Raw genomic sequence first — 21,051 nt, 5'->3', positions numbered from 1 at the left:
CATGAAGGCACCTGTCACTGGAAAAGAACAGTCCCACTAGTCATTGCTCTTCTTCCTGTTTGCTACTTGGATTTTGGGCATGAGTTTGGGTTACAAGAGCTGACTTGGGACCACGAGGTGAAAATTATGAAGGGGAGAAAAAGGTCTAAAAGAGAAGGACTGAGGAATAGAAAGATATCATTAGATATTAGAGCTTTGGGCTAAGGTGAGTGCTCTGTCCAGATTACTGAACTGCTTGTGGCATATGAACAAATTGTGCCTGTGCACATACAGGCACATACACACACACACACACACACGGTTTTTAAGCCATTTATCATCAAATTTTCTGTCATTTTCAGGCAAATATAATACAAACTGACCCATTAAGTATCTTTGTAAATACAAAATTTAGACTTCCATATGAGGTGTTCCAATCATTGATTCATATAAGTATCATCTTTCTTGGAAATCTCCAACAGAAATTAAAGACTTCCTAGGGTGTTAAAAATGTCTAATTATTGAGTTTAATTTGGGGCGCTCCTTAATTTCTGAGATGAATATACCATTAAGAGTAGAAACAAATTTATTTAATCTAATTAATTCAACAATCTAGATTTATATTTTTAGTTTTATTTCTTTATTCATGAGAGACACACAGAGAGAGGCAGAGTCATAGGCAGAGGGAGAAGCAGGTTCTCTGTGGGGAACCCGATGTGGGACTCGATCCCAGGACCCCAGAATCACAACCTGAGCCAAAGGCAGATGCTCAACCACTGAGCAACCCAGGTGCCCAACAATCAAGATTTAACTTAATTTTAACAATACTGAATGCCTGAAGCTTGATAAAATGTTAAATGCTAAAAAGATATAAAGATGCACAAGATACTCCTTTCCTCTTAAGCTTATGTTTTAGCTATGAGGACAGAAGACATACCACATAGTCTGAAGAACTGCAATATACCTTGGAAATCATTATATTACAGGAAGGTGTAAAGTGCTAGAGAAAAATGGAAAGAACTATTATAGTAATTGAGGTACAAAAGGCAGTGGAAGTTAATCAATGGCAGTGGAAATGAAAAGGAAGATAATCTGAAACATCTTGGAACCAAGTAGCTAGACACTTGATGAAGACAAGATCACAGTGAAAGGCTGAATCTGAAACTTTAGGAAGATATTAATAATATTAATAATATCAGTAGTGATGGCAAACAAAGATGAAGTGCAGGTGAATGTGCTTGACAGACATAAAAAAATTACACATGAAAACGAGGAAGAAGGCAGTAGTGAGATCAATCCAAATCTCAGAAAAGCCCCTGGAAAGTTAAAGCAATAACATCTATGAAATATACATTAGTTATTCAAGTTAAATATTTGGGAATTGCTTTAAAACTCAAGGAGTGCTCAACAGAAGAGGAAGCAATGTGATTAGGGCAGGCCTACTGGATGAAGACCAGGTGGGGAGGGTGTGAGGAAGGCACAGTTGAAGCAGACTGAAGACCTTGGGAAAGGAGGAGAGGACCTTAGGAAAGGATCAGGAGAAAGTGATGCCCCCAAGTCAATGTAGGCGTATTCCTGCATGCAGTGTCCAGCCTGACCCAGGGGGCAAAGTGAATAATGCTGTAAAAGGAGCTAGTGGGTTTGCCAATCAGAAATTGCTGAAGAACTCTGTAAGGAATTCCCATATTCAGTTAAGTGCATTATTTCTGCTGGAGTAACTTTTAGTTCAGGGCTGTCTTCTCTATTCCCTCTGTCACTGCCCTATCCAATGTCACTACTCTCCTCTGCATTATCACCACAGACTGTTGACCTCCTCACCTTACTCTGTCCTCCTGCTTGTCCTCTAAACTGCTGCCTGAGAGATCTTTGTAAAAGAAAAAATCTCATTTTGATCACACTTAGAGTACAGTCATGAATGATTCAACTTATAGCTCACCAAATCTCATGTAATTCCCAATGGCCCTTCATCTGTATCCTCCAGGCAGCCAGAACTTCTGTCTTGAGTGTGCCCTGCTCTGTCTACCTTTACTGCCTTTCCACTATGATAAGGTTTCAATCCTATTTATCTGGCTTTTTTGTACTTCTTGCTTTCAGCTTAGATGTCACTGGTCATGGAAAATCCTTTCTTGAATGAACACAGATCTCCAAGTCTGATCTAAGTGCTCCTCCTCTGTCAGGGGTACGTTGGAGCTGGCTCTAAAGAGTCAGTTATCAAATTTTTGGAATTTTTCAAGCTGGTTGTTAAGCATAGCCATTGCTAAAAATTAAATTACATGAACTTACAATTAAATAAATCTCATTAATATCAAAGATAAATTCTGACATTTACCACTTCTAATTAGTTTGCATTTTACTATTATCCAGGGTCTTGAGATCATTAGCATCTATTGTATCTCCCTGATGGAAATTCTATGCAATGGTGTGCTACTACACAACTTTTCCTAACTCCAAATTCAGTGATGGTATGTCAATCGTTAACAAATACTGTGGATTAGGGTTTTGCCTTCATGCCCCAGAGACGGTTTTTAAACAATTACCAGCAGGGCTCCTGGGTGGCTCCTGGGTGGCATCCAACTCTTGATTTTGGCTCAGTTATGATCAAGCCCCCTGGTGACTTGATCTATACTTAGGGGGGGAATTTACTTGAGAATTCTCTCACTCCCTCTTCCTCTGTCCATTCCACCCACCTCCTGTGCACACACACACATACTCTCTCTCTCTAATAAATATTTCTTAAAAAATAAAAATAAATATTTACCAGCACACAATTATCCTTTATGCTTCTATCCCCTTTCCTTACCCATCATAAAATTTATCATTTTATTGAATTATGGCTATCACCTAATACATTATAGACCTGGTAAGGTGAGACATATTTCTCTATTTCTCACTATTTCCATCACCTTCCTGAAAATGATATTACTAAAAATTTGTCACAGCTACTGTGTCTGGTTTATATAAAACACTGAAATTATGGTAAATAAAGCAAAGCTCCTGGAAAGTTAAAGGAGCACAAGTTATTAACTATATAATCTTCAACAGTTAGCTCAGTGGGCATTCAATAAATATTTGTGAGTGAATTGATTATGAATGAATAATTCAATGATTTGCTAAAAAGGATGATAGTCCTGCCTAGGTATCACTGATTCCATTTGAGGATGGAATCCATTTGAGGATGCTGGATCATGTTCTGAAGAAGCTGGATGGGTAATCAAAAGGAGGATAGCAGTCTTGGGACAGCGCCTATTGTGATTAGAAAAAAATAGAACTAAGGCAGGAAATTAAACTAAAATTCAAGAGAAAAAAACCTCAAGTTTCTGTAAATGATTAGGAAGTGATAGACAACGGCAATTGTTTTACTTTTAAGCAATCCAAAGAAGCAATATAAAGTCATTTTCTAGTGCAAATAACTGATGGAGAACTAATGCATTTACATTAAGTTCAATCAGTAAAATTAAAAAAAAAAAAAAAAGTTGTACCTGGAGGACTGGAGTATCTAAGCATAGCATTCTGTGTCTTAACTTCCCCAGCTGAGTTTCTGGCCATACACTGATATTCACCTTGGTCTGACTCTCGAGTGTTTCGAATCATGAGCGTCCCATCATCAAACAAATTAAGTCGATGATCATCTTCCAAATCCAATGAGTGGCTGGAAACACACATTTTACATACACATTTAATTCCAGTCATATTTAAAATATTAGTAAGACTAAAAATATAGGACCTTAAAAATATCTTCCATGTATATTGATTTTTCAAATTGTCTTCATAATTCAGATAATTTTAATTTATATATTTTTAAAGATTTTATTTATTTATTCATAGAGAGAGGCAGAGACATAGATAGAGGGAGAAGCAGACTCTTTGCTGGGAGTCCAATGTGGGACTCGATCCCAGCACCCCAGGATTACGCTGTAAGCCAAAGGGAGACACTCAACCACTGAGCCACCCAGGCGTCCCCAGATAATTTTAATTTAAATCTTAGTTGTCCCTTCCTATTTCTGAGGTTGTAGCCTACACACAGGTTTCAAGTCAAGACATGATAGAAAGGAAAGAGGTTTAAGTGTCCTGCTTTCCAGGACAGCGTGAATGTAGACACTGAAGCCATTGTCTCCAGTGTGACAGACACTTCAGCACATTGTTTTATCTTTGAATTCCTATTAAAAAAAAGAGAGAGAAATCATCAAATGGTGATATGTGAGTTTTGTATCTCTTCTCTGTGAGTCATTCATTATACATTTATATTTTGTTAAAGAGTAGGAAAAAATTTAGAGTCAAGGCAACGTAACTCAAAGCCTAAGGATAATTATACAACGTGGCATTAAGTAAGCAAAAACCATTTACCCAGTTGCTGGATATTAGGCTCTTTTACCTGAACTGGACCATTTTGGAAATACTAGGAAAATGCTGTTATCAATTTAAATGGAAAAGCACAGTAGTGAAGACTATCATCCAGAAGATTCAGATACTGGTGATTTTTTGGGGTTATCTTTAGCAATAAATGCAAAGCTATTGACACATAAACATATGTCAGAAGTTTCTACAGAATGTTTTTGTTTCACCAGGGTACTTTTTCCCCTTTAAAAATACTGAATAATCATGTGTGAGAAGGAATATAAATGTATGCTTACTACTATGAATGTATTCAAAATAAAAAAAATCCCCCAACACACATTCATCACTTAATAAGCATTTATGAAACACTAACTATATGTCACCCACCAATAACACCCTTTATAGAGGAAAAAGTCCATTGAGAGGATTTCATTTCTCTCTTTTTTTAATTTGTTTGTTTTACAAAGCTAATGCTTCCAAGTAAACATCTGTCTACTAATTTAAAAATGTGTCAACACTGAAGAATAATAACTCCTCTTATTTTCATATATGTAAAAACTAAAGCATGTTAAAGAGATGGAGAAACCATCCTTATTCAGCAATTTTCATCACAAAGGATAAAGAAGCACACAATGGCTATATTTCACATTCTAAAAGAATGTTTCATTCTTTCAGAGTGGAGCAATCTGTTCTTTTTCACCCACTAAAAATGTCAATTTTAAGAACAACTAGTTACTCAATGAGAACTTCAAGTTACTATTTTTGAAGAGATTAGCTTCAGGAAAAACAATATTGTTTTTCAATGGTCAGCAATGCAAGGCATAAGAAACTAGATGCTGGATATTCCCATGAGTATAAACTGCAACAACTACTCAATGTCAGTAACACACAATGAACATCAGAAATCATTTTTTTTAAACTGTACAAATTAAAAAGTCTTATTTAGTATTAAACTAATTATTTTATTTATTTTTTTAAAAGATTTTTTAAAAAATTTTTATTTACTTATGATAGTCACACAGAGAAAGAGAGAGAGAGAGAGAGGCAGAGACACAGGTAGAGGGAGAAGCAGGCTCCATGCACCAGGAGCCTGACGTGGGACTTGATCCCGGGTCTCCAGGATCGCGCCCTGGGCCAAAGGCAGGCGCCAAACCGCTGCGCCACCCAGGGATCCCTAAACTAATTATTTTAAACACAATTCTAAAATCATCTAACCTTGAACCCAATTAAACCTACTTTCAAAGGAATATGCCAGCAATAATGGAATTTCACCTTTTCCAAAGATGATTTAGTTTCCTTAAAATTTGTTCTAGGAACTTCTGAGCTGGTAATAGTGTCATAGAGATTTGAATAGTGATTTGAATAGTGTCATGCTCAGAAAGCATAGAAGCTCTGCACCTCTTCCCACATACCTTGCCCTATGCATATCTTCCATCTGGCTGTCCGTGAGTTATGTCCTTTTATAATAAACTACAATTTAACCCTTCCCAACTCCTTGGAATGATATGATAGACACAGTCCCTTCCTTCATGGAGGTAGAGTCTCGTCAAAGGACAGACTAGTAACAACACAGTATTTGTCTCAGCCTCCATGTGATGCCGAATTCTTGCAAAAGAAAAAGGAGGGAGAAGAGAGAGGAAGAGGAGATAAACAGTTGTGTGCATATATTACACACAGAGAAATAAAGCAAACATGGCGAAAAATTTGTTCTAAAATATCAAAGGTTGGGACGCTTGGGTTGGCTCAGCAGTTGAGCGTCTGCCTTCAGCTCAGGGCATGATCCCGGAGTTCCAGATCGAGTTCCACTTTGGGCTCCCTGCATGGAGCCTGCTTCTACTTCTGCCTGTGTCTCTGCCTCTCTCTCTCTCTCTGTCTTTCACGAATAAATAAAATTTTTAAAAAGTAAATAAATAAAATAAAATATAAAAAGTTACCAAATGTGTACATGAGATCTATCTTCTGGTTAGACAATGCAATGGAATTCACCAATTTTCACTCACTTGATTTAAACCCAACAGCAGCAAAACACACCATAAATTTAAAATACACCATTCCTTTTCTTAGTCATTTCCTTCTTTGTTCCTATCTTCTTCATTATGCTGATAAAAGTTGTTTGCTCATGAATCATGATGTTCCTTCAAAAATTCAAAGCATGTCTTCATGATTCAATATACGTATTGCATTGTCAATTTGATGCAAACCAATAGTAATCATATGTAAAAACACAAAGGTTTTCTTAAGTTGAATTTACCTGTTTTTCTTTCCTTGGAAATACGCCAATAAACATATTTGATTATTAAAGGAAATTCATTGCAGCAAACACTTATTAAGGGTTTTCTAAGAACTAGGCCCTATGGCTAGGTACCAGAAATATAAAGATGAATAAGTTATCATCTCTGCCCACATTTTAAAAATATCTTCCACATAAGAAAGCATATAGTGAGGGATGCCTGAGTGGCTCAGTGGTTGAGTGCCTGCCTTTGGCTCAGGACTTGATCCCAGGACCCTGGGATCAAGTCCTGCATCAGGCTCCCCACAGGGAGCCTGCTTCTCCCTCTGCCTATGTCTTTACCTGTCTCTGTGTGTCTCTCATAAATGACTAAAATCTTAAAAAAAAAAAAGAGAGAGAAAGAGAGAGAGAAGGCATATAGTGAAAAACTATAGGTTAGAATATAGTTGCAAAACTTGCTTATAATCTACTGTAAATATTGTACTAATATTTGCCACAGTTTCCATTTTTTTTTTAATGGCCAAAATTCCCACAGTCTAGAACCTCAACATTAAGAAAGGCATGAATGGTTTATAGTCATGTGATTATCTTGCTCGATATCCAGTGGCACTCAAAGATTATATATTAAAAGCCGAAGTCATTAGCCTTCCAGTCGTTTTGCAATCTTTTCCTATTACACTCCTATGTAAAATCCTTATTCTAACAAATATGATCTATTCTTTTTCCCGAATCCAATCATAATTGATTTCCATCCTGTACTTTTCTCATTCTTTTTCCAGCTGGTATGCTTTTCCTCCTTTTTGAATCCAATCAATCATTTATTAAAAAATTATTTTGATTGTTATTTCTAGGTACTGGTATTCACTTTACTTTCCTTCTGATAAGCCTAAAGAATCTGCAAACATTGACAAATGGTTGATATCTAATTTTATTAAATTATGGTCAAAAAAAGAGGTCTTTATGAAGTTGGTTCTTTGCTATGAGTTGAGATTTTTCTTTCTTTATATGTCATCAATTTTGATAAATATTCCATAGTTACTTGAAACCATAGCAGAGTGTAACTTTTCACGTAGCAGACATATATATTACATATAAAATCAGTCTTCCTATGTTGTTCCTATTAATTTATGTTCTTATTCTAAGAAAATAGTACTAAAATTTCTCCCCATAATTGACTTTATGCCAATTAATCCTGGTAATCCTCTTAATTTTGTTTTATTTTTTGGGTAGCTATTTTGTTAGGTATACAAAGGTTTGTGAACTCATATCCAGGTGAATTGTTGTTTTTATCTATGATCTAATGATATGCAATTATACTTTTCTCAAATTTATTTTGGTTGATATTAATCTTGATATAGACCTTTATTTTGATTAGTCCAACTTTGCTATTATCTGTTTACCATCTAGCTTTTACCTCCCAGTATCATAATGTTTTAGATAAATGTAAGCAGCACATAGCTGAAATTTTTAATCCAATCATAAGGTCTTTAAAAAGGCTATTTAAGTCTGTACATTTATTATTTTTATTAATGTATTTAAGCTTATTTCTTATGAGAAATGTTGTTCATTTTCTCTGTCCTTTGCCTTTCCTTTACCTTAATTCTACCTCTCCATTCCTTTTGTTGGTTGGTCTAGTTTTCTTTAATCCCTCTTTCTCTTCTCTTAGTATGAAAGTTGTATTCTCTTCCTGTTTCTTAGTATTTTACCATAATTTTTAACAAGTCTTCTTGACTTCTCAAAATCTCAAAGAGTCATTATCATTCTACACTTCAAAGCTGAGGCATGGAAAATGATTTAATTATGTCCTTTCTCCATACAATATTTTTGTTAGTATCACCTAACTTCTCTCTTACTTACTTCTTCTCTTACTTCTCTCTTACAGTTGGTCAATACTTTAATAATCTGTTTATTCTTATTTATCAACATATTTAAAAACACTTTGTTTTCACTTTTGTTTCTTGCATAGCACATCTTCCTTATTTGTAATACTTTCGGCAAATATTCCTAAGTAAGGCTCAACTCTTTGAAAATGTCTTTAATATGCTTGTCAGATAATTTAGCTGACTAAGACTGAAGGAAACTAGATTTTTTCCCCTTTAATAAGCTAAATATATGCCATTACCTTCTAGTGTGTAAAGTTAATTGTCCTTGTAACTTCTATGCATTTGAGGATAATCTGAAAATTATCTTGGAATGAAAGATTTTATCTCTTCCAATTTTCTGATCATAATGCACCAAGTATAGATTTCTTTTTTAAGCTCTGGTTGGGATCAGTACAATTCTTAATCTGAAATTTCATGATTTTTTTTTTAAATTTTTGGAAGAGTTCTCATAATTCTCTCTCTCTCTCTCTCTCTCTCTCTCTCTCTTTCCTTATTACTTCTCTAAACATTCTCTCTAGCTCACTATTTTTAACTTTTCTTTCTGGAATTCCCAGTGGATATGTCCTGGACCTGTGGATTATAATTTCCATGCTTCTTAACCATCCTAACAGCTAATTTATTTCAATGAACATACCTTCTAATTTTCTAATTCTACCATTGCTTGTGTCTAATCAGTTCTTAACCCATTGCTCTATGGACTCTAAAGTCAGGATAGAGGTTATTTCCAGGGGAGGAAATCAGGACAGTGTTAAGGAAAGAACACCTAGCTAGCTTTTAATGAATTGGTAGTATTATTTTCTTAGCCTAGTTTAGTTAAATAGATGTGTGTTTCAAATTATCTGCTGTACTATACATTTCATGTACTTTCAGTACATATATGATCTTTTTATAAAAAAAATACTTGATAAGTAAGCTAAGATTTGTTAATATTAAGCATTTCTTTGCATAAATTCTTCCCTTTCATCTCTATTTTTTTCTATATGAAAATGTTAATACTATAACAGAAATTTCTACTTATAATTTACCTTTCCTTCATTTTATTCCTTCTTTTTCAATTTCTTTGTTTCCTTTAAATGAATCTTAACTTCTTTAGTCACCATATTTAAAACCCTTATGTCATACATTCCATCAGGCAATATGATTTTTTATTTATCCCTTTCTGAATACTAGTCAGTACCTTTATAACCCTGAACACATAATGTCTGAATTTAAACTGTTAAGAAGGCAGAGCAAGCAGTTTGAAGACATTACAAGCAGCAATTTCTATTTCTCAAGTACCCTTGAACAATCTCCAGATGGAAATAAATTGAAGTCTTCTATCAATTGAAGTCTTTCTCCTGGGCCAGATTCCAGATTTAATAGTATTCATAATTGCCTTCTTTCCAAGCTATTTTTAACCTGTACTTATTAGTTTTTTACTAGAATTAAAAACACATTTTACAGACATGTCTGGGTTTCTTACTATAATTACAAATATAAATTATATACAAAAAGACACAAACTATATCAGAATATTTTATCAAGAAAAGCATAAACATTTAATTATACACATGACAGAAAACAATCAGTGATATCTTGTGCAAGCATGGAAGAGACACATGCAAACCATACGAGGTACCAGTAATGTAATTAATGATAATATAATTGTCCAAGTGCTATAATTGAATTGTGTTAAGTATATAATTCATTCTATGTATCTATTTCATATTACTTTCCAACTCCTTTTTTTTTACTTTGACTTTAACTTTTTATGTTTCTTATTACTATTCAACTTTATGTTCACAGGCTTTTAGACTCATAGTACCATGTTTTATCAAATATTGCAATAAGAATAAAATAAATGACTAGTATTTTAAATAATCTTGCATATCCTTTATTGTCAATTCACTTACATAATGTTATACTGATTTACTATGTAAAATTTGCAACATCAAATGTAAAAACCAGTTTGAAACTAAAATAATTAAGATGAGGTTATATCTAATTATGTTCAGATTTTAAAACATACTATTTTGTTACTATCTAAATATTTCCTTCTAGAAATAATACAAGATTCCTTTATTCAATTTTACAATCATTGTTATCTGGAAATATACAATTTTAAGAAGTCTTCCAGATACTTTGGACAAGTCAAAAGATGAAATTTAAAAGACATTTTTATGAAATGTCCAGAAATACTGGCAATTTTGGAACTTTCATCTCTAAATAAACTAGTTGAAGAAAGATAAATGGATTAATGAAATTGGAAGAGAATCCAACACATGCTCATGCTCAGTATTTACTTGTTATGTATCCAAATAATCTCTGGTTTGGGATTTCCTTCAGCCCGGCAGGTAAAGTAGACAGTATTCCCTGATGTTACCTCCACATCCTGGGGCTCATAAGTAATTCGAGGACTCTCTGTAATAGAAGAATTATTGGTATGCTTTTAAAGATCCAAAATTTATGGTATTCTAAGATACTATTGGCAAAGGACTACAGATAATTTTAATTTCCTTCTACATTAAAGTTTTACAGATTCTACTGCATTTTCCCAGTAATATACCAGTTTAGATGTTAGACATATACTTAACAAAAGTTTAGAAGTTTGAAAGATTGGGCAGCCCCAGTGCCTTAGCGGTTTAGCGCTGCCTTCAGCCCAGGGCCTGATCCTGGAGACCCAGGATCGAGTCCCACGTTGGGCTTCCTGCATGGAGCCTGCTTCTCCCTCTGCCTCTCTCTCTCTCTCTCTCTTTCTCTCTCTCTGTCTCTGGGTGTCTCTAATAAATAAAATCTAAAAAAAAAAAAAAAAAAAAAGAAGAAGAAGTTTGAAAGATTCACTGCATAAAGAAATTTCCAATGAAGTAAGTTAAACACATTTCCCTGTGCTTTTATTTCTAGTAGTTCAATACAACTATATTTAGAAGGAGTTTGATATTATGGGTCAATATTTCAAGCCAAGTACTTCAGTTGAGCTTGCAATTTTGCAGGCACTCTTCTAGACAATTAGCCATCTAACTACCTACTTTATGCAATTTATAAGAATTTGTATGCCTAGGCCTCAAACCTGGTTGAGCAAATTATGTATTAATATAAATGAATGTTTCCATTCTCAAATAATAATTAGTGGTAAAACACAGAAACATTTAAATTATTTTAATATGGGAGTGGATGATTTATTTTTAATCAGATAATATTGAATTTATAGAGAACAATGTAAAAAGGGGAATTTTGCCTGTCTATAGCAAACTTAATATAATTTTTAATTATCTTTCTAAATGATAAAAACTCTTCTTTTTATAAATGTATCATGTGAGACTTCCAATCATTAACAAATTTAACATGTCTGAGGAATGTTACATGGATCTCTATCAATCTTAACCACCTCATTGAAAGTCCATATGAACAACATCTTGGCCTTACTCTTTTTTTCAAAAAATGGTTTGATTCATTTATATATTTTTAAAAAAATAATGCAGCATTACAGTGTGTCAGGCACAGTGCTGAGACAGTGATGAAACAGTGATCAAAACAAAGTCTCTACTCATGGGCTTACAGTTTCATTGAAGCAACTGAAATTAAACAAACACAAAAATGTATAATAATATAATAAATGCCAAGAAAAATAAATGATGATTTGACAGATTGTAAAAGGGACTTGATGCTGAGTGTGTAGTAGGGAGACGGTGGGTAGAGAGTGAAATTAAATAAAACCTTTCCAAGTAATTAATATTTAAGAAGAGGGCTCTTAAAAGAAGAGTTGCAAGAAGGATATTGTTGTAAATAGCATGTAGTCAGTCCTTGAGTTGGAGAAAAGCTTAAGAATTTCTAGGAACTGAAAGAACATAGAGATGGCTAAACATCACTGAGCAGATGCACGGGCAGAATGAATCAAGGTTACAGAGTAGCCAGGAATTATAACATATAGGAAGTGTGACCTTGTAAATGATTTGGTGTTTCATTTTAAGGTGTGGGAAGCTATAAATGAGTGATAGCAATAAGAATTATGTAATCAGATCTGTGTTTTAAAATATCTCCCCAAATATAATAGATTAGAGGTGAAGAAAATGAAAGCTGGGACAGCAGTTATGTTCTGTGTTCCTGGCAAACTTGACTATGACATAAATTGCAAGTTGGTAGTAAGAATGGAAGGTATGGACAAATCCAACTTATTTGGAAATAAAGACCAAGGCACTTTGTCTTAATCTGGATGGAATTAAATTATATTAATATAATTTTCCAAATGTACTGCTTAAAGGAATTAAAAAATTGGCCTCAAGTGAATGAGACATTAGAAAGCAAATTTCTGCTGTAAGCTATCACCTGAGTAAATTTTCAAGGAGCCCAATTATCACACACGTGCACACGTATGTATGTATATTCATTTTTTCGTATTTAAAGCTATATATAAAAATAGATTAGATAGATATAAAGGTAGATATTCTTTTATTTATATTGAAAGCTTGCAGTGAGAACCAAATAATTTCTAAGAAGTGATGATTGGATTTTCAATTAAAGCCTGATAGAATTATTAAAGCTGTCAGAATATGAACTATGCTTGTCAAATTGAAAGTTTGCATTACTATTATGAATATTAATAATTATATGATCTAAAGTTGAAAAACTTCAATTATTGATTATTAGCACTTAAGTAATACTGGTATAAGTGGAACCTTTAATGCTGGTAACAGTGTCCTGTGACCTTGTTGAAAAATAGTTTTCCTTATTGTTTCTCCTTTGAAATTTGGAAGTTGGATTAAAGGATCCTCAAGGACCGTCCCAGCTCTGGTTATGATGTTGATAAAAACTTCCTTAAATAAAAATGCAGATGATGAAAAGGAAATTGGCCATACTTTTAACTAAAACCCCTGGTAACATTTTCTGATATTACGCTCTTCCAAATGCAACATCATATAACAAACATTTATAGAAAGGGAACAAAGAAAAGACATTCCATTTTACACACAGAGAGAAAATTGCATACCACAGTTGAATTCTTCTACTGTTAACGAAGCGATGGAGCGTCCTTGGAGCCTTCGGGGATACTCGCATGTAGCAGCAGCCTGAATTTGGCCATTTCGGGCATAGCCTTGCATAAGTTCCCCCAGCCACATTAAATCACAGTCACAAACTAGAGCATTGGAATCCAGACGCCTAGGCATGTAGGCAAGAATTACAACTGTTGAAAGGGACTGTTAATTTTTTTAAAATCTTCTGAATTAAAATTTTTAACTTCCTCTAATGTACCTTCTCAGTCACATTTTTGACTCGAAGATTTCTAGTTACAAATTAACAGATTGAAACACATGCTTACCTGCTTGCATTTCTTGAACAAAAATAGATATATTTTCGTATTAGCAATATTTTTGGAAAGTACTTTGAGATTCAAAAAGTGATTTTTACTTAACATGCATATTATTTGATTTAAAAAACTGTAAGATAAAATGAGTATTGTTTTAGAGAAGACTAAGAATTAAAACTATACATACTGAAATATTATAGTTCTTTTACATGTTAAGAACAAAGTATTTATATTTGGTGGTGTTCTTTTTAAACTTTTTCATCGATATTACTTACTAGAGGCTTTATTACCCAAAGGAAGCCTATAAATGCACTGTGTATAATTTGGGCAGCTGCCCAAGATGACTTGCTCTTTTCTCTTATAAACCACCTTGACATCAGTATAGATAGGTATGTGTTCCTTTGTGTTTTCAATTTTCCCTAGAAATTAGAGGCAGGGTTTTTTGAAGTTTCTTTCTTGTGTGTGCTAAAAGGCCTGGCTATCACTGGAAATGATGCCATTTTAAAAAGATCCACATCTGGAAGTGACTCTTAGAGGCTGTGATGGGTAGGCCCTTCATATTTTTTTGTGATATTTCCTAATCTATGACCAGGAGTTCCTCACTTTTGCTAAATTCTACTACATTTTCCTAATCCTCTCTAGCACTTTTTTCTCACAAAATAAAATTAATAGATAGCCAAAGAGATTATAGTGTATACCTCCATTCTTGCCAAAAGATGCATAGCAAAAGGGCACAGAAATGATAAATTATCTCTTTTATCCATCCCAAAGGTTAAAGGGCAGCATTAGCTAAATGAAATCTGCAAGAGTGTCTACAGCAGTAATCAGGTCACACTCTACACAAGGGAATTCCAGGGATGAAATGATAATATGAATATATTTATGATAGTGACAAGGGTTACATTGTTCACATTTTATTGTAATAATAATGCCTAATATTATTTTTAAACAGAAGTTAAAAATGCTGCAATTTTTTAATGATTGTATGAAATGTCTTTAAAAATCATTTGGGAAACAAAAAATCTTAGCTGCTTTAGCTTAGAAGCCCATATTAATATCAAGTTACTGGAACAGTTTTTAAAAGTAAAAGTAAACAAGTAAAAATCTAAAAGTAAACAAAAAAATCATGTTTTCTCTAGATTTACATAATAATTCCAGAAAACTGTAATTTTTAAAATAAGTTTAAAAAAATTAATGTCTGATAATTTTGCAAAGTATACTGTAGATGTTTAGTGCATGAGATTGTTATAATATGCTTAAATTGCATTACACTAAAAACAGTAGTTATATTTAGCAGCATTAAACTGTTAAATTAAGGGGGGAAATCTCATACTCATTAAAAAGTTGCTGAATGATATGGATTTTATTTGTTTAATGCTTCCATCAAGACTTCACATGAAACTGAGAATATAAAACCATAACTGAAATGGAGACTATTTTCAGCCTTGTCTGAAGTGATGTATAAGAGGTAACAGTTAACTAGTGCTTGTTCAGCAAGGTATTGGTTTCAGTATCCTGGCTGTTCCTTGTGACTGACTAATTCACTGTATCAGCTACTTTGCTAAAAAAACATCTATCTCAAAATTAAGGAGTCCAAAGTTCATTCTGATTTATGTTTTGAGTTTATTGCCTGGTAAGTTTATCAAAAGCAGTTTGTTGTTAAATATTAAGGTATAGATTCTCCCATTAGTATCACCATGAGATTCTAAGTGAACAAAAGCCAGGACACCAACATAACTCCCTTGGGAACATCATAGTCATGAGACCCTAACAGTCTGGAATTTCCACTTCCCTGACATCACCATTGCTTACATATCAGTTCTCCATTAATCAGTGCTCCATGCTTTCCCATATGTATCCTCATGCTTATGTGGTTTAGCAACATTTAAGCATAAGATTTAATTTCTTCTTTATATGACCATTGACTTCAATTAAAATATTCATCCATAGCAGGGATACAAAACATGAATAAAACAACTACAGGATTTTTTTTTCACTTGCCACTTAAAAACCTCCTTTATGCTTGAAATAATATATAGTACTAGAACTATTTTTTTTTTTTTTCACAAAAATCTATTTGGGGAGACTTTATAAATAGAGTGCTTCCAAATTCATACTGGGAAAGCATTCTTTGAAACATTGCCTATAATTTAAAGCCATAAATTTTGAGAAATAAAAAGCTATCCAGTAAAGCAATAATAAAGGTGGGTTTTACTAGACCATACGTATTAGTAATATACTATGCTTAAAATCATTGCTATTTTACTGTTCTCTATTTTGAAAGTTCTCTTACATCAAATGTGACACCAGATACCCTAAATAAAAGACAACTGCCTTTTGATAGTATTCATTCAAGAATCACAACCCTCAAATAATTATCCACTTTGTCCTGCCCACTGCTCAGTTTACAATTTCAAAGGGGGAAAAAAGCATGGGGTAAATTCATATTCAAATCTTTCTATTTGAAAATACAGTAATATATCACTTGTACCTGTATAATCCCTTTCACCTAAAGATCCAAAAGCACTTTTTAAAAAGCATTTCATCAATTGTTTCAGAACTCTTGGAAGGAGTATGGTTGTCATGAGTTAGAAATGATATGGTCCAGGTGGGGAAACTACTTTCAGGGGTCACACGCAGCTCCCAAGGTGATAGGGCAGATGTGATTCACACAGGTTTCTTGAACATCTAGGTGCAACCAGCAAAGTGACCCTCCCCTAGTTGTTGAGAGACTTCATTGTGGAAGATGGAATTTATTTGATGATAGGTGCAGCTCATTTACTAGCCCTCAGTCACTTTCCTATATACTGATTTTCATGTCTAAATTACAGCCTGGTCAGGCACATGTTTCAGGATTTGGAATAACTAGGTGCCAGTGCTCGCCATCTGAGACTGACTAAGAACTCACGAATCTTGGAAGAGTTTACTGAAATCATCTATGTATCAGTTTATCATGGCCATAAGTGATCAGTGTACCATCTATGAAAACAGACACTCCATCAACACAACATACAACATTATCTTAAAAGTGGCTTAAAATATTTGAAGTCTATATAGTACATGCATATAAGATACATACTGGCATATCACTGTAAGTAGGATCTCGCTCTGCTCCTTTATTAGTGTTTATTTCTCTGTGTGTGTTCCAGCAATGGAGTGAATGCTGTTTCATTAAATGTAAGAGGTTAGAAAAAAAAAGATGCTACTAAAATTTAACAAGAAAGAATAATAGAAAGAGATTAGAAAAACAAACAGGGGATCCCTGGGTAGCCTTGCAGTTGGCGCATGCCTTCTGCCCAGGGTGTGATCCTAGAGTCCCGGGAGCAGGGCCTGCACCAGGCTTCCTGCATGGAGCCTGCTTCTCCCTCTGCCTGTGTCTCTGCCTCTCTCTCTGTCTGTGTGTCTCTCATGAATAGATAAATAAAAATCTTGAAGAAAAAAAAAAAAAACAAACAAGAGATTTAGCATTTTAAGACTTTCTGAGAGTCCTAGAAGTCAAGAATGATACCCAGATAGAAATTTATGTAGAAAAGAAACATTTAATGGGAATTATAATTGTAAATATACAGTGACTCTAACCATAACTGATAAAACAAATCCAACAAAAGAGAAAGAGGGTAAGTAAAATACTATTCCTCCTACTACCAAAATAAAGCATCCTATGACCTGGTTACAAAATACATTGATATTTTTCGTTTTCCAAAAATAACTAAAGAATGTTAAGACAATAATAAGATACAATTACACATCTGTTGGAATGGCCAAAATGCAGGACACTGACAACACTAAATGTCAGTGAGGGCGTGGAGCAACAGAGCTGTCATTCATTGCTGGTAGAACCACAAAACGGTGCAGCCACTTTGAAGGACAGTTTGGCAATTTCTTACAAAACTTACTAAATACACTTTAGCCGTGACACCCAGCAATCATGCTTTTTTGTATTTACCCAAAGGAAGTGCAACTTATGTCCATTCAAAAACCTACACATGGATGCTTATAGCAGCTTTATAATTGCCAAAATTCGGAAGCAAGCAAATGTCCTTCAATAGGTGAATGGATAAAGAAACTGATATGTGCAGACAATGGAATATTATTCAACACTTAAAAGAAATTAGCTAGTAAGCCATGAAAAGGCATGGAAGAATCTTAAATGCCTATTACTAAATGAAAGAAACTAATCTGAAAAGGCTGCAAACCCTATGATTCCAACCATATGACCCTAGAGAAAAGACAAAACTATGGAGATGGTAAAAGACGGGCCTTAGGGGCAGGATGGGATGAATAGGTGGAACACAGAGGACTTTAAGGGCAGTGAGAATATTCCATGTTACATTAGAGTGATGATATATGTCATTATACATTGGTCTGAACCCATACAATGTACAATACCAAAAGTGAACCCTAAGATAAACTGTGGACTTCGGGTGATTATAGGGTATGAATTTTAACAAATGTACAAATTCCTTTGGGTTCCATTCTGTGAACCCAAAACTGCTCTAAAAGATAGTCTATTTTTTAAAGATTATTTACTTATTTATTCATGAGAGACAGAGAGAAAGAGAGAAAGGCAGAGACAGAGGCAGAGGGTGAAGCAAGCTCCATGCAGGGAGCCCAATGTGGGACTCAATCCCCAAGACTCCCTGGGCCAAAGGCAGGTGCTAAACCACTGAGCCACCCAGGGATCCCCTAAAAGATAGTCTATTATTACAACAAACAGGAATCAGTGTGCATACCATTCCAAATGGCTGTAGTGAAACCAGTTCTGAGAAGCCAGAAAATTTTGACAGAAAAAGAGAATCATCAAACAAGTGTGGGTCCAAGCATAAAGAGCCCAACCCAAGGAGAAAAGGCAGGAATGCAGTGTCTTCTGTGTGAAGTGCCATGAAAGCAGACAGACAATATACACTTGACAAAATGGACTGCAGCTGGATAAGCAGTCCTCCTGATTATTCATGATCTTTGAAATGCAATGATTCCAAGCATTATTTCCAGCACGAGTTAAACACAAAATCATTTCCCCCAGTGTTCAAAATCTATCTAAGCTTCACATTTCCTAGCCCATTGACCTGGACCTGGGCATATCACACCAGAAAGACATCAGCAACAACGAGCCTTCAAAGGCAACTGAGAGATACACTTTTGTGATTTTTCCACTCTGTACCCTCCAACTAGCACTAGGAAGCAGGGCATTGGGTTTTTATCTGATAACTGGAACTAACTGAGGGGAAAAAAAAACAACAACAACAACAACCCTAAATCCATCAACAATGCAGAAGCATACCCAGAGATCGAGGTGAAGAGACAGATCAGGGTAAAGGAGAGTGATTCACGCAGGCAGAAAGAAAAGCAAGGTGGCTGGAGGCTCAAACAGGATTGGGAGGTTCACTCTGAATTGTTTAGTGTAGGAAGAAATGAACAGTACCAGTAACCAACCATATGTGCAATGAGGGAAAACTTCTGAAGCCTGGACAGGGGAGTTAGACTTTCTTTGGAACTTCTCACATCTCTTTTTAAATAAAAGCTCAAGGAAAAGGAAGTCTTGGGAGTCTTTAGATTTGGCCAGCAAGGAAATTACTGAGAACCGGGGAAACTTCTATCTTCAAAATTCCTTTTGAATGCTACTTCTAAGAGAATACATAAAAGCTCAGTAGACTGCGTCCTCTATCACTCTGCAGTTAACGAAACTGTTTTCTCCCTTACACGCTGGAATTGCAATGATCTTTCATGGCCAAAGGAGACAAAGGCAAATCATTGCTTGGGATTTATTGATTTGGGGGGAAATTATAAGGTTTTGTGTTTGAGCACTTGCTTTCACTTACAGTCTCTTTAATGAATCCAGATGAGAAAAGCTCCCAGCAGGGATTTTAGATAATTTGTTGTTATGCAAAAACCTGAAAAACAAAAGATAACTTTGAATCAAAACACAGTAATGATGCTTTGGGGAGACTTTTTAAAAAATCGAATTGTGAATCCAAATACTTTTTTTTTATGATTTTATTATTGTTTGATAGGAAAAACATAGAGAGAGAGTAAGAGGGAGAAGCAGAATCCCTGCTGAACAGAGGGCCCCATGTAAGACTCAATCCCAGGACCCTGCGATTGTGACCTGAGCCTAATTAAGGCAGATGCTTAACCAGTTGAGCCACCTAGGCACCCTAAATCCAAATACATTTTTAAAAATATTTCAGTGAGAAAGGGCAAACACAAAATTGTCATTTGTGCAAGTACAGTTTTAAAGACTTACCTGCATGTATTTTCTCATCCATGGTTCTTGAATTTTTTTGTTTTATTTAGTTAGAGATTACAAATACTAAAGAGGGAAATCACAAAAATAACCTTTAAACACATAGGAAATCAAGGTAGAGAATGAATTCATCAAAAAGAATGGCAAAATAATGTATGACTGCAGCAGCTTGCAAGAGAACCATGATTAACTGGATCCCGGGCTTGGCAGCCCTTTGTCTACTTCCACTTACTGGCCAGCAGCAGTTTGCTAAACTACAGTTCCATTTGGTGCTGCTGCGGTCCCTGGATCAGCCAGCCATTTGCCTGTTCCCTTTCAAATGTTCCCATGGCTTCCACCACCAGAGGCAAGGGAGGAGGCCCAGGCCACAGCATTTCCACCCCTCCTTCCACCTTGTCTGTCCTGCACTGGTTTGGGTTCCCTGAATGCTGGCCTGCCCATACTACTTCTTCCCACTGACTAGCAAATCACCAGCAAGGGTCCATCTGCTCACTAGCACCACTGAAAGCACATTCAACAAAGAGCATATGTATGAAGAGAGGATAAAACAGTAGTCTACAAAACAGAGGAAAGCGCCACACCATTTATTTCTAGAGACAGAGAAATGGGCATAAATAATCGAATGTTGTATAGAAAACGTTAGCAATTAGCTACTTCCAGCCTCCCTCTGAATCTTACTTCACGAACAGTGCCCGGTCTCAAAATTAAATAAGATCATCTGACCATGTTTTCCTAGCAGTGTATGTTTTTAGCTTAATTTTAAGTATTTTATCTATTAGGGATTAAAGTAACAGGGTGTCAGCAGGAGTCGAAATAATTTTATGGCTTTGGAATTTTATGCATATCTTGAGTAGATAAAAATTTTTTCCTGATCCTCACTCTTTTAGTTCCTTAGTCTCATCTTCCCCTACCCGACCCAATTCACCAAACTCAGAAGCAATGACTAGGGAAGAAACAGTGAACAGTTAGGTTAAGATGGGTGTGGAGATAGAAGTCACACAGTAATTCTCATTTCTCACAAGCTCTGACTCGTATCCATATCTCGGGAGATACTGGAATAGAATTTAATGGAGAAGTAGCTTGTAGTCCATTGCAGCTG

At 35.0% G+C, this 21,051-nt stretch overlaps 1 protein-coding gene across 11 annotated transcripts in view; it reads right to left on the bottom strand.

The window, feature by feature from the left end:
* The window catches only part of PXDNL (peroxidasin like), a 429,120-nt gene that overhangs the window by 110,943 nt on the left and 297,126 nt on the right, over positions 1–21,051 (bottom strand). For 9 of the 11 annotated variants that reach the window (XR_012020205.1, XR_012020206.1, XR_012020207.1 and 6 more), the window contains 4 exons: positions 19,528–19,599; positions 13,391–13,560; positions 10,710–10,827; positions 3,459–3,628 (listed from right to left, as the gene is read on the bottom strand). Coding sequence is in view for 8 of the 11 variants with exons in the window: in XM_072804658.1 (XP_072660759.1) it covers positions 3,459–3,628; positions 10,710–10,827; positions 13,391–13,560; positions 19,528–19,599 (530 nt within the window). In the remaining 3 variants the exon portion in view is untranslated. Of the gene's footprint in view, positions 1–3,458; positions 3,629–10,709; positions 10,828–13,390; positions 13,561–19,527; positions 19,600–21,051 lie in introns of those variants that run through there. The other 2 variants (XM_072804666.1, XM_072804662.1) reach the window with 2 other exon arrangements.

This window comes from Canis lupus, chromosome 28, assembly GCF_048164855.1.
Source record: "Canis lupus baileyi chromosome 28, mCanLup2.hap1, whole genome shotgun sequence".
Taxonomy (NCBI): domain Eukaryota; kingdom Metazoa; phylum Chordata; class Mammalia; order Carnivora; family Canidae; genus Canis; species Canis lupus.
This window is presented reverse-complemented; position numbering and strand designations above follow the sequence as displayed.